Below are 12893 nucleotides of genomic sequence, written 5' to 3' on the forward strand. Positions count from 1 at the left end.
CTTACAATAAATGTAGGACATAGTAGTCTTATCAAACTTTTATAGCACTCATGAATTAAAATATTTAAGTAAGAAGTTACTTTAGTAATTCATGAGCTTCACGAGAGGTAACCTGACAAAAGGAAGAAAGGGGCCTCCAAGTTGTCTTCAAAATAAACTATATTACAGATTCCAGTCCACATGCTTTGTTGGCTTATACACCACAGAGCGAAGAAATTTGTCACAACAAATTCTGCTTTGGATACCATTAAATTTAAAATTGTATATTCATCAGAAGAGCTGGGAGCTTAATTTTTTGCACACCAAGTCTGATTAATCCTGTGTTTTTCATTTGGCATGAATTTCAGAGCCATTTTCCAACCTTCATCACAATTGTAAAGGAACTTGAAAGGGTAATTGTATCCAAAGAGAAAGAAAAAGAAACACACCAGAACCAGTTACTCCATTACAATCTTAAATTCAAAATCCAAATTTCCTAACAATCCCACAGAATTGGAAGGTGTACGAAATCATCATTGTAATTCCTAGAATCCCTCATGGGATGGCAGGACCGGAAGCTGCCTTGTCATTAGTGGAGTGATTTTCTGTGAGGAGGGGCAGAAGTGTTTTGGATTTCACTGGATTTTCTCAGTCTGCCAACAACCATGTAGGAATGATCTAAGAAATTTAGATAGTCTGCCCAGCCCTACTAGGGTAATCTGTGTCTGAGAAACCCATCTGTAGGCTAATTGTCTTTAATGTCCATGCAAAACATTTTTAAGTGTTCCAAATTCCCAGAATGCTCCCCTCCCCAGATATATTAACAGAATACCAAATCTCAATAAGTGGGCACAATTACTTCTTTTGTTAATATTAGCTATCATAGCACAACTCATTTCTGTCTATACAGTCTGGCTACTTTTTGCATTCTTTAAACCCCCATAGTATGATGGGCTAAAAGATACAAAGGCAACCCAAAAATTATAATTCAATTTTAAATTAAAAAAACAAGACAAAAAAAACCTCCCAAACAAACACATTAAGGTGAGAAATCATTGAAACAGGTTGACATCAAAGAGCCCATATGCTCAGACTCCTTGCTGGCAGCCAGCAGCAGCCTGCAAGGGCTTGTCATGCTGGCCTGAGACTCATGGTGGCCTGAGTCTTGATGTGTTCAGCTTTGGCCAAACCATCCCCCCTAAACATAGGATCTTTGTGAGCAGAAGGTAGAGTAATGAGTGAAATACTGCCAAGTCAAAATTTTGTCAGCCACATCGATAGATCTCAAGGTGCATACCTTTGATGCCTGGGTTCCCTTTCTTAATCATTCAGAATAAAGAAATTTTAAAGAGGAGGAGGATGAAGGGATAAGAACTTGTGGAATGGCCAAGTCTGTTCTCCAGTAAACCCTGAAGAAACCTGGTGCTAAAACTATGGCAGAGCTGTTGGCAGGACCCTCTGTCATGGACCCCCAGCCACCCTACCACCAAGGTGAGGGAGTGGTCCCTCCTCAGACACTCATTCAACTTTTCCACCAAGGCATCCCTACTGCAAAGGGGCTTCCCAGACTAAAGTTGAGAAGGTGGATCAGGGACTAAGGCTAAAGCTGCTGGAGACAAACTCAAATGGTCTTTAAAGTCATGTATTTAATATTAAAAAGGTACATGAAGAACACATTCTTCACTCTCATATCTGTATGTGTGTTTAATTCAGAAATAGTTTTTGCTATGATGGGCCACTAAGTAAAGTTGAGGCCAGGACTGTTCTATGATGCCAAGTGCCCCAATCCTATGTGTTCATTGCTTAGTCTGAAAAGTCAAAAATTCTTGACTCACTACCTTCCTTCTTTTTTCGTCTTCTTTCTGTTTCTTTTTCACCAAAAGTCTAGTTCCTTGCCCCAGCAAAGCCAGAGTATTTAAAAATAACATCATCTTAGAAGTGGTAGTCATTGTTTAAAAATTAGAAATGATATAGTTGTTTATAATATTTTCTTACAATTCTCTGTACTTCTTTGGTGTCAGGTGTTATTTATTCTTGTTCATTTCTGATTTTATTTGTTTGGGTCCTTTCCCTTTTTTTCTTGATGAGTCTGATTAAAGGCATGTCAATCTTGTTTATCTTTTCAAAGAATCAGCTGTTGGATTCATTGATCTTTTGTACAGTTTTTTTAGACTATTTCTTTTATTTCTGCTCTGATCTGTTTTTTTAATCGATTTAATTATTTCTCAAGTACAATTTTCTGTCTTTTACTTCCATCCCAGTCCACCCCCCCGCCGTGTTCCCCACCTCCCTTCCATTTTTATTTCCTTCCTTCTACTCACTGGGCTTTATTTGTTGTACTTTTTCAAGTTCCTCTAAATGTGAAGTTAGATGTTTATTTAAGCAGTTTCTCTCTCTCTTTTTTTTTTTTTTTTTTGAGATAAGCCTGTAATGCTATGAATTTTCCCCTTAGGAATCTTTCCCAGTGTCCTACAGATTTTGGATGCTTGTGTTCTCATTTTCATTTGTTTCAAGGTATCTTTTGATTTCTTCCTTCATCTTGTTGTTGACCCATTTCATTGTTTAATAATCTGTAATTTTGCTTCCATGTCTTTGAATGTTTTTCAGTTTTCTTGTGATTGATTTCTAGTTTCATAGCATTGTGGTCAGAAAAGATGCTGAATGTGATTTCACTTTTCTTAAATTTATTGAGACTTGTTTTGTGTCCTAACATGTGGTCTATCCTAGAAACATTTCATGTGCATTTGAAAAGTATGTATATTCTGCTGCTATAGGGTGAAATGCTCTGAAGATACCAATTAAATTAATTTGATCAAGTGTGTCATTAAAGGCCACTGTCTTCTTGTGGATTTTCTGTCTGGAGATCTATACATTGAAGTCAGTGGGGTGTTGAAATCCTCTTCTATGACTGTATTTCTGTCAATCTCTCCCTTTATGTCCATCAAGATTTTCTTTACATATTTTGGTGCTCCTATGTTGGGTACATAAATGTTTACTAGGGTTATAGCTTCTTGTTGGTTTGCTATCATTATGTGGTATCCTTTGTCTCTTACTGTAGCCTTAGTTTTAAAGTCTATTGTGTGGGACATAAGTAATGTTACCCCAGCTTTTTTTTTTCTTTTTCATCTGCATGAAGTATCTTTTTTTTACGTCCTTTACTTTTAGTCTGTATGTATCTTTTGATCTGAGATAGGTCTCTTGGAGGCAGCATATATATGGGCCTTGTTTTCTTATGCATTCAGCTACCCTGTGTCTTTTGGTTAGAGCATGTAAGCCATTTACATTTAAGCTGATTATTGATAGATACGTATTTAATGCCAATTTATTATTAGACTATTTTCTTCTGTTTTTTTTTTCCTTTCTATTTTTTTCCTTCTTCTTCTCTTCTTCCTCTTAAAGAAAGCCCTTTAACATTTGTTGCAGTACTGGTTTGGTGTTCACAAATTCCTTCTGCATTTTCTTCTCTGGGAAGCTCCTTATTTCTCAATCAATTTTAAATGATAACATTGCTGGGTAAAGTAGCCTTGGTTGTAGGTCTTTGCTTTTCATCACCTTGAATATTTCACACCACTGCCTTCTGTCCTGAAATGTTTCTGCTGAGTAAGCAGATGACAGTTTTATTAGTGCTCCCTCATAGATAAACTACCTGCTTTTCTCTTGTGGCTTTTGGGATTCTCTCTTTGTCTTTAAGCCTTGATTTAAAATTAAATTAAATTTTAATTTTAATTATGATGTGTCTCAGCATACGCCTCTTTGGGTCCAATTTGTTTGCGATTCTCTCAGCTTCTTGGACTTGTGTGCCTTCTTCCTTCACCAGATTAGGGAAGTTTTTGGTCATTATTTCTTCAAGAACATTCTCAATCCCTTACTTGCTCTCTTTTCCTTCTGATATTCCCATGTTGCAAATGTTATTATGCTGCATGTAGTCCAAAATGTTTCTAAGCGCTCCTCATTTTAAAAAATTCTCTTTTCTTTTTTGCTACTCTACCTGGGTGTTTTTTCTACCTTGTCTTTCAAATCACTGATTCAATCTTTTGCTTCATTTAACCTACTGTTTATTCTTTCCAGTGTATTCCACCAAGAAACTACTATAACTTATAAATGAATTCAGCAAAGTGGCAGGATACAAAATTAATATCAAGAAATCAGTTGCATTTTTATGTGCTAATAACAAACTAACAGAAAGGGAAGTTAAGAAAACAATCCATTCACAATTGCTACAAAAAGAAAAAAAATACCTAAGAATAAACCTAGTCAAGAATTTAAAAGACCTATACCTGGGAAATTATATGACACTAAAGAAAGAAATTGAAGAAGATACAAATAAGTGGAAGCACATACCATGTTCATGAATAGGAAGAATTAACATAATTAAAATGTCCATTCTACCCAAAGCAATCTATATATTCATTGCAATTCCTACCAAAATTCCAGTGATGTATTGCGCAGAACCAGAACAAATATTTCAAACACTTATATGGAACCACAAAAGACCCTGTAGAGCAACAGCAATCCTATGAAAGAAGAAAAAGGTTGGAGGAATCATTCTACCCTAATATGAAACTATACTATTCATAGTAATCAAAACAGCAGAATAGAGAGCCCAGAAATAAGCCCACACCTTTATAGTCAAATAATATTTGACAGAGGAAGCAAGCACATAAAGTGGGTTAAAGACAGTCTATTCAATAAATGGTGTTGGGAAAATTGGACTTATATGTGCAGAAAAATGAAACTAGACCACCTCCTATATCACAAACAAGAATAAATTCAAAAAGGGTCAAATATTTAAATATTATACCTGAAACCATAAAAGTCATAGAACAAAAACATAGGAAGCAAAATCTTGGACATTGCTTATAGCAATATTTTATCCAGGCTAGGGATACAAAAGAAAAGATCAACAAATTGGATTACATCAAACTAAAAAGGGTTTGCACAGCAAAGGAAATCATCAACAAAATAAGAAGACAACCCACAGAATGGGAGAAATTATTCACCAATACTACTGACAAGGGGTTAGTATCCAAAATTTATGAAGAACTTATGAAACTCAACACCAAACAAACAAACAAATCAATTAAAAAGTGGGCAAAGGACCTGAATAGACACTTCTCCAAGGACATACAGATGGCCAACAGACATATAAAAAGATGCTCAATATCACTAATCATTAGAGAAATACAAATTAAAACCACAATGAGATATCATCTCACACCTGTCAGAATGGCTATCATCAATAAATCAACAAACAGCAAGTGCTTTTGAGGATGTGGAGATAGAGAAACCTGATGTGGACACTGGCCACATTTTTCAAAGACAGTGTAACAGAGTGACATCTGTTTGCCAAATTATTTGAGAACTTAAATAATTTGGATGAGGATGAACTCCTGTAAATGCAGGTGCCTTGCTAAGGGCTTGGAAAGACAGACCCCTGTTGTTTCTGCAAGCTGCAATGAGTTTAAGCAGCAAGTTAATTGCCCTGTTGTTCTCAGGACTTGGTAGCTCCTAGGTTCAGAGTTTTCAAGGAAAGTGGGAAGATGGGGGGAGTGTGCTCTGAACAAATATGTTTTAGACAAAAATGGTTGTGCACCATGGGCCTCTTGTGACTCGATTGACTATCCATTCCCTTTGGGAGAATAGCCAGTTCTTCCCCAAGGAAACAATCAGTGTTTACAGGTCCTGAGTTAAAAAATGGTACTTTGTCTTCTGTTGAGAAGGGCTAGTTCTCCCCAGGATATAGTACACGTATATTTCCATTTTTACAATACAGGTCATGGCTCTGGCATAAACATGGACAATTCTTAATATTTCTTTAACACGTCACACTCCCCTCCCACTTATAGCATGCTTTAGCTTGACAAATTTATGAACACATTCACGACTTTCAGAAACAGTTTTTCCTCTACTGGCAAATACATTTACTTTTTTTAAATTGGAGTTTTGACCTGCTCCACCTCCGACCTGGGCCGATTCACCCCTCTTTAAGCAACCTGTTGGTCCCCCACTCCCGGGAAGTCACCATATTGATGCCGAACTTAATGCAGACACTGGATCGCCATAGCGCACTGCAGCCCAGAACTCCCGGACTCAAGTGATCCTCCTGCCTCAGCCTCCTGAGTAGCTAGTACTACAGGCACCCACCACCACACCCAGCTGGTCGCAACTGCACTGGCTTGTGGGGGCACAGGGAAGGTCTCTCCCAGCTCACACCACACCTGGTGTGGTGTGAGGTGAGGGAAACCAGTCTCCCCTCCATGCCACTGCCATCCCAGCAGAGAGACCGAACCCCCACTTGACTCGCAGAGAGCGTGCACACGGGTGGGCGGCCACAGCCCTGCTGCAAATGCGCACGCACACCCGCACCGCTGCCTAGCTCACAGGCCCGTGAGACTCCCAGCAGCTGGCGAGAACCACAAGAAGGGCCTAGCTAGTGTGCATTGGTCCCTTCTCTTTCATACTTCCAAAATTAAAGATCCCTAATCTTGGAGACATTCAGCAGCCCCAAAATGCTGCTGAAACTAAAACATTGCTCCTGTTCTTTAGAGAGCCCTTCTCCATGGTTGAGGATCCACCGAAACCTTCAAAGAAATTTTTTAACAAATGAAAGAACTTTTTCTGAAATTCCTCCCACTGCAAGCACGGTGATTACAAAACCAGTCTCAATTTTGCCATTTCTCCATGTGCACCTTTAAATCCTTATGCCTGTGGACAGAGGGAAAAGGCAAAACTGAAGGGGCCGCAAGAGACGGCTTAAAAGAAAGAATTTGCTGAGGTGCCTGTAAACTGTCCTGTAACTAGCTGATGTTTTTAAAGCTGATTAAAGGGAAAATATTTGCTCTTTCTCCCAAGCTTAGACCTAGTTGGGGTTTGTGCCACAGGGATCGGTGTGTGGGTGTTTTTACAGGGTTGCAGCAAGCGCCTTTGTGGCTCTTTTTTTCTCTTTTCTTAATTTTTTAATATATATTTTATTGATTATGCCATTACAGTTGTTCTATTTCCCCCCTTCATTCCCCTCCACCCTGCACACCCCTTCCCCCACCACTCCCCCCCTTTAGCTTATGACCACATGTCTCAAGTTCTTTAGATTCTATATCTCCCATACTATTCTTGCCTTCCCCCCTATTTTCTACCTACCCACACATTCGCGCACAGATAAACCAGGCAAAGGAGCTAGCAGTGAGACAGACTGCACAGGCCCCAGGTGGCTCTTAACTGCTCAATCCGCACCCACGAGTTTGCAACAAAAGCTTGGGAGAGGGAGCAAGGCTCCTGCTTATTACTAAAGAAGGTACAGATGCAAAGCAGTCGCAAGAGAGGGTGACCCAGGAAGAAAGCCCTTTTCCTCTGAAATACAACACACCCTACGACATTCCTGAACAGCACTGAGGATCATCAGCCCTTACCTGGGCTAATACATGAGTATTCCAACCAAGTTGGTGTGTTGTCCACAATGAAGATGGCTCGTGGCCTCTGGGTTCCTGTTCGTGGGTGCCAGCTGATGTAGACACCGGCCCACGGTGTCCGTGTCATTATGGGTGAAATGAGACATTCACACGGACTACTGAGTCCTGTGGAGAAAAAGGGACAGCATGGCTTTTTATCTCAAAGGGAGCAAATGCCGCTGCCCTTGCCACGACTGGCCTTTATTGGGTTTCTTGGCACATTACATGATGGTCCTCATTTACTATACACAGGTTGCTTTAGGCGGTTACCTTTTTCAGAAAACAAAGGAGCCAATGCTGCTAATCACTTAACATAAGAGGGATATTTGCAAATGAAAAGGCAAAAGTGGTTGAACTGGTTACACTCATCCTTGGAAGGTTTAGCATGGATTTTACGAAGTTATTTTGCAGTAAATGTTTGCCACAAATCTGGGTGAGGGAGTTTTTAGCAAAAAGCAAGACTCAAAGCGGCCCAGGTACATAGCAGGCCTGATTCCCTATGGGAGAATCTATCTGTGGGCATGGGTCCTATGCATCTCCTAGTGGGAGCTGGGCCCACACTGCACAGAGTGGTCTCCTACAGGGACCCTTTTGCACTGTTGGAGGGAACGTGGATTGGTGCAGCCACTGCAGAAAGCAGTAAAAATGGACCTGCTTTTTCACCCCGCAATCCCACTTCTGGGAATACATCCAAAGAAACCTGAAACACTAATTCAAAAGAACATAAGCACCACTATATTCATTGCAGCAATACTTAAAATCACCAAGATACAGAAGCAGCCCAAGTGTCCATCAGTAAATGAGCAGATAAAACAACTCCGGGACATTTACACAATGGAACACTACTTGGTTTATCAGAAAGATGAAAATTTTACCTTTTGTGACAGTATGAATGGACCTGGAGAACATTATGCTAAGTGAAATAAGCCAGTCAGAGAAGGACAAATACCATATGATTTCACTCCTCTGTGAAAATCTAAAAAACAAACCGAACTGACAAGGAAAATGGAGACAGACTCACAGATGGAGAGCAGGCTCACAGGTGGGGTGGGGGGAACAAAAAGGAATTGAGCAAAAAAAGAAAAAAGGACTCATGGTCATGGACAATAATGTGGTGATTGCTGCGGGGAGAGGAGTATAGGGGAATAAATGGTAATAGGGAAAATACAATAAAGATTAAATAAACTAAAAAAGTTGGCAATGATAAGTAGTCAAAAGAACAGAGAAAGAAACAATGAAAATGACACAATCTCCCAACCACAGAATAACATTTATTAAAATGTTGATTAAAAAGGAATGATCTGTACATTTTAAAACTATTTTATAGTATAAAATGTACTGTGATCATATTTCTATTATTAAATATAGTTTACCAATAAATTCTAATATATGTGTTGTACCCTGTCATTAGGATACCATTGTTTTGTTAGGTAATGCCTTACTAAGTTCATTTTCTGAATCCTTGATATGAGGTAGATTTTCTCTCTGTATCCATTCATCTTTATGAGTGATGGGCCAGTTGCAATCCCCAACCACTTTCCTAAGCTGTATTTGTTCTCTCTCTCACCCCAAACACGTAATTTCTCACACATAGTTGGGACTGGCCCAGGATTTACCTGATACCCCTCCTGTATACTTCACTTTGTGCCTTTATAATTGCCTGACTCCTTCTCAGGGTTTCTGCCATATGATATCCAAACACCCACCAGTTGCTTCAATTTATTTAAAAGTCCAGTTAAACTGTGTGTTCTTGTTTAGGAAAAATCCCCAGGGGATGTTCAGGACTGAGTAAATGTTTGGGATCAGTGTAGTCCAACTTGCCTTGGATTTATAAATGCCACGTTCAAGTTCAGAGCAAAAGCTTAAATCTATATGCACTCAGGAAAGATTTATTGAGCGTTACCATGGTCTAAGTTCAGAGTCTAGGGGTAAATTAAAGGTTGAACCACCACCAACAAAACCTATTTGTCTGCTATGGGTTCCCAGTTTGGTTTCCTGAGCCCATGGGGAGTGTGTCTCTGTTTGGTAAGCTGGTAGCCATTAGCAGTTAAAATAGAAAAAGTGGTGGTGTGACATGGGATAGAGTGGCATCTTTCCTTGTCATCTGGGCTTATATGGTAGTTTTAGCCAGTTTCTAGGGGACACAAAGCTTTGACAATTTACAGATTAAAAAGTAGCCTGCAGGTCCTGGCCAGGTAGCTCTGTTGGTTAGAGTATTGTCCCGATATGCCAAGGTTGTAGGCTTGATCTCTGGTCAGGGCATATACAAGAAAGCAACCAATGAATGCGTAAATAAGTGGAACAACAAATCAACCTTTCTCTCTCTCAAAACCAATACAAATAAAGAATAAATGGGGATTTTTTATTATATATAAAATCCCCTGGGGAGATATATATAGATATAGATATATAGATATATATCTATATATATAGATATAGATAGATAGATAGATAGATAAAAATCTCCTACAGAATGTATATGTGCGTTTCCCATAAACTTCAACTCTCTTCCTGGAAACAGATCTTACAAAACAGCTAAACCTAGCTGCCAGAGATTCACCCTTTATTTGTTTCCTTTATTTAAGTAAACTTTAAAAAAAAACTGAGATTCTTTCTATAATTCTTGACTGGGAAGTTTTTCTCAAAACAGTGCTGTGAAAAACTAAGAAAATTAACAATTTTAACACACCTCACAGAGCAGAGTAAACCCAGTCCCACATATTAGCTGTGTGAGGTATTGAGTAATACAGAATTGGCTGTAACCTAGCAACTAACTTAAAAACGTGGAACAACGCAATCACAGTTTAAAATATCTTGAGGTAGAATTAAGTCCAAGTATGTGGTTTTGGACATAGCTATTTTCTGTTGAGTTTAGACCTTGTCTGTTATAACTATTTGCAACAAATGATAAGCTATAACTTGTCTTATATTTGGAAAGTAAATTTCTATGATAAAGTTCCCAACACTCAGAAATGATTCTAATGTTGTTTTTTGATCCATTCCTCTCCAGGGTTCAGAAGTAGTAACAGGTGATGCAAAAAATGGGAATTACTTCCGAATACATGTTAACAAGTATAAAATGGTGGAAACCATCACGTGCCTTTCTAAGGAGGCTTTCCCTACCTCCAACTACATTTGCTTGTTTGGCCAGCATGAGCAAGTCCTCAACAACCTGTGTGCTCGGTATGAGGACAACATGATCACAGATCTCTACAGGTAAACTGGACCAAGTATTTTAGTAAGGAAAAATACAGTGTCTTATGAATAAAGGGTATGTTTTCTGATGCACCAGATAACAAAACAGGAATCCATGGGAGAAGCTAGAGTGGCAGAGATTTCACTCTACTCTGATAAAGAATATCTGACCATTAGCATCAGCCAGTAGGTGGAGAGTCATGTGGGGAAATGCATGGATTCTAGATGCACCTACACATGGCTCCCATGGTCATGCACAGGCCTTAATCCCAGGTACAGCAGTACCAGCCTCCATACCATGGGTGGGCCTGGATGAGATGGTTTTTGAGTTCTTTGACAGGGAGCTGTTGAGAGAAGTGGTCAGAAAAAATATATCAATTTATTTTGCCTTCTTTGAGTCAGAAGGTTAAGAGGTAGTTAGGGAACAGGGCACAGAAGCACTCTGGTGGGAACTCCACAGCCAGACAGGCTATGACCCTAGCCTTCTTCCACATGGCTTGTGCTCAAGCAGGGAAGGGCAGCCATTTGTCCAAGATGTTAAGGGGATTCTGCACTGGCAGGTTGGTTTGACTGGGTGACGTAGATCTTGGTCTTTCAATTTTAAAACACTGGTTTATCCTATAACAATAGGAAGGCTAGAATTTTATTTTATTTATTTATTTTTAATATTAAATTTTATTTAGTTACTTTTCAAGTACATTTTTTTTATCTATTTCTCCCATCCCACCCCACCCCCCCGCCCGGTCTCCCCCCTCCCTCCAGTTCCCCCCACCCACTCCTCATCTCTGTGTCTTTCATACTTATTCCTCAAAATCCCTCCCCCTTTTTCCCCTTAAGTTCCCTTCCCTCTCCCCTCTGGTCGCTGCCCACTTGTTCTCTATTTCAGTGTCTTTGTTTTTATTCTGTTTGCTTGTTTGTTCTATTCTTTAGCTTCCTGTCAAAGGTGAGATCATATGGTATTTGTCCTTCAATGGAAGGCTAGAATTTTAGAGTAGAAAACTACTTCTGGATATAATCTGCTGCTTAGAAAGCTTAGGAGAATTTTCAGAGCTGATACCAGATATAGATGCAGGATGTAAGTTTTAAAATTCCAGGGTGCTTAATATTCACTGGGGTAACTTCCAGGATCAGAATCAATCTTTCTTCCTTCTTAATTTTTTTATATTATAGAATACATTATATAAACAAAAAAGTATGTAAAACATGTATGTATATTTTAAGGGATAATATTACTAAAAATCTACCTGCCTAGTATCTACCTTAAGAAATAATTCCTTACTTTAGGACATTAGAAGCCCCTCTCTGATTACACACCCCCACCCCATCTCCTTGGAGGTAACCACTATCCTGTAGTTTGGGTGAATCATTCTCTTTCTTTCCTGTAAAGCAGGGATCAGCAAACGTTATCTATAATGAACCAGATAGTAAATATTTTGTTTTGCAGGCCATATGAATTCTGTCACAAGTACTCAAATCTGTCATTGTAGTATGAAAGCAGCCAATATTCAACTGGCAATAGGCAACTTTATTTACCAGAACAGGAGCCAGGCCAACCCTTGTTTTAGAAATGTGCCACATATATATTTTCTAAAACTATATATAAATTTATTTTGCCTTCTTAGAGTTGATTCTGTGGCTTCTTCAGAAAGTCAACAGTGTTTATCATTTATGGTTTGTAATGCCCATCATGGCAATATTTGCAGCTGTAATTTTTCCCTGCTGTATAGTACTCTCTTATATAAGTGTCTCACAGTTCAAACATCTATTTTCCTGCTGATGGTTAAATTGTCCCCAGTTTGATGCCATTACAAACACTATTATGGGCACTGTGGACATACCTAATCTGCAGGAATTTCTCTCAGGTGTTCTAGGTGCTGCTGAAATGTTCTCCAAAGTAGTTGTATCTATAAACTCAGCAGGGCACAAGAGCACCTCCACAGCCCTGGCAAGCCTTGGTATGGGTAGACTTTAAAATTTGGCTATTCTGGTGGTTTGAAAAGTATCTTCCTATAGTTTTAAGTTTCCCTTTTCTCATTAATAATGCAATTTAATGCTTTTTCATTTGTTCATGGACCATTTGTAGTAGTTCCTATGAAATGCCTGTTATGACCTTCATCCATGTTTCATCTGGGTTGTTGTCTTGCTAATTCACAGGGGTTATTCATATATTCTGGATGCAAACTTGTATTGGTTATGTATCCTAAATATATCTTCTCCCATTTTGAGACTTGTCTTTTCACTTACCTTATGGTGTCAATTAAAAGGTATTCTTAA

At 38.9% G+C, this 12893-nt stretch overlaps 1 protein-coding gene across 1 annotated transcript in view; it reads left to right on the forward strand.

Annotated features, from left to right (window-relative positions):
- The window catches only part of CFAP61 (cilia and flagella associated protein 61), a 430478-nt gene that overhangs the window by 365735 nt on the left and 51850 nt on the right, over positions 1–12893 (forward strand). Inside the window, exon 25 of the mRNA XM_053670941.1 lies at positions 10435–10640. Coding sequence (XP_053526916.1) covers positions 10435–10640 — 206 coding nt within the window. The remainder of the gene's footprint in view (positions 1–10434; positions 10641–12893) is intronic.

Source organism: Artibeus jamaicensis, unplaced genomic scaffold (assembly GCF_021234435.1).
Source record: "Artibeus jamaicensis isolate MK-2021 breed Jamaican fruit bat unplaced genomic scaffold, CSHL_Jam_final contig_65, whole genome shotgun sequence".
Classification (NCBI taxonomy): Eukaryota; Metazoa; Chordata; class Mammalia; order Chiroptera; family Phyllostomidae; genus Artibeus; species Artibeus jamaicensis.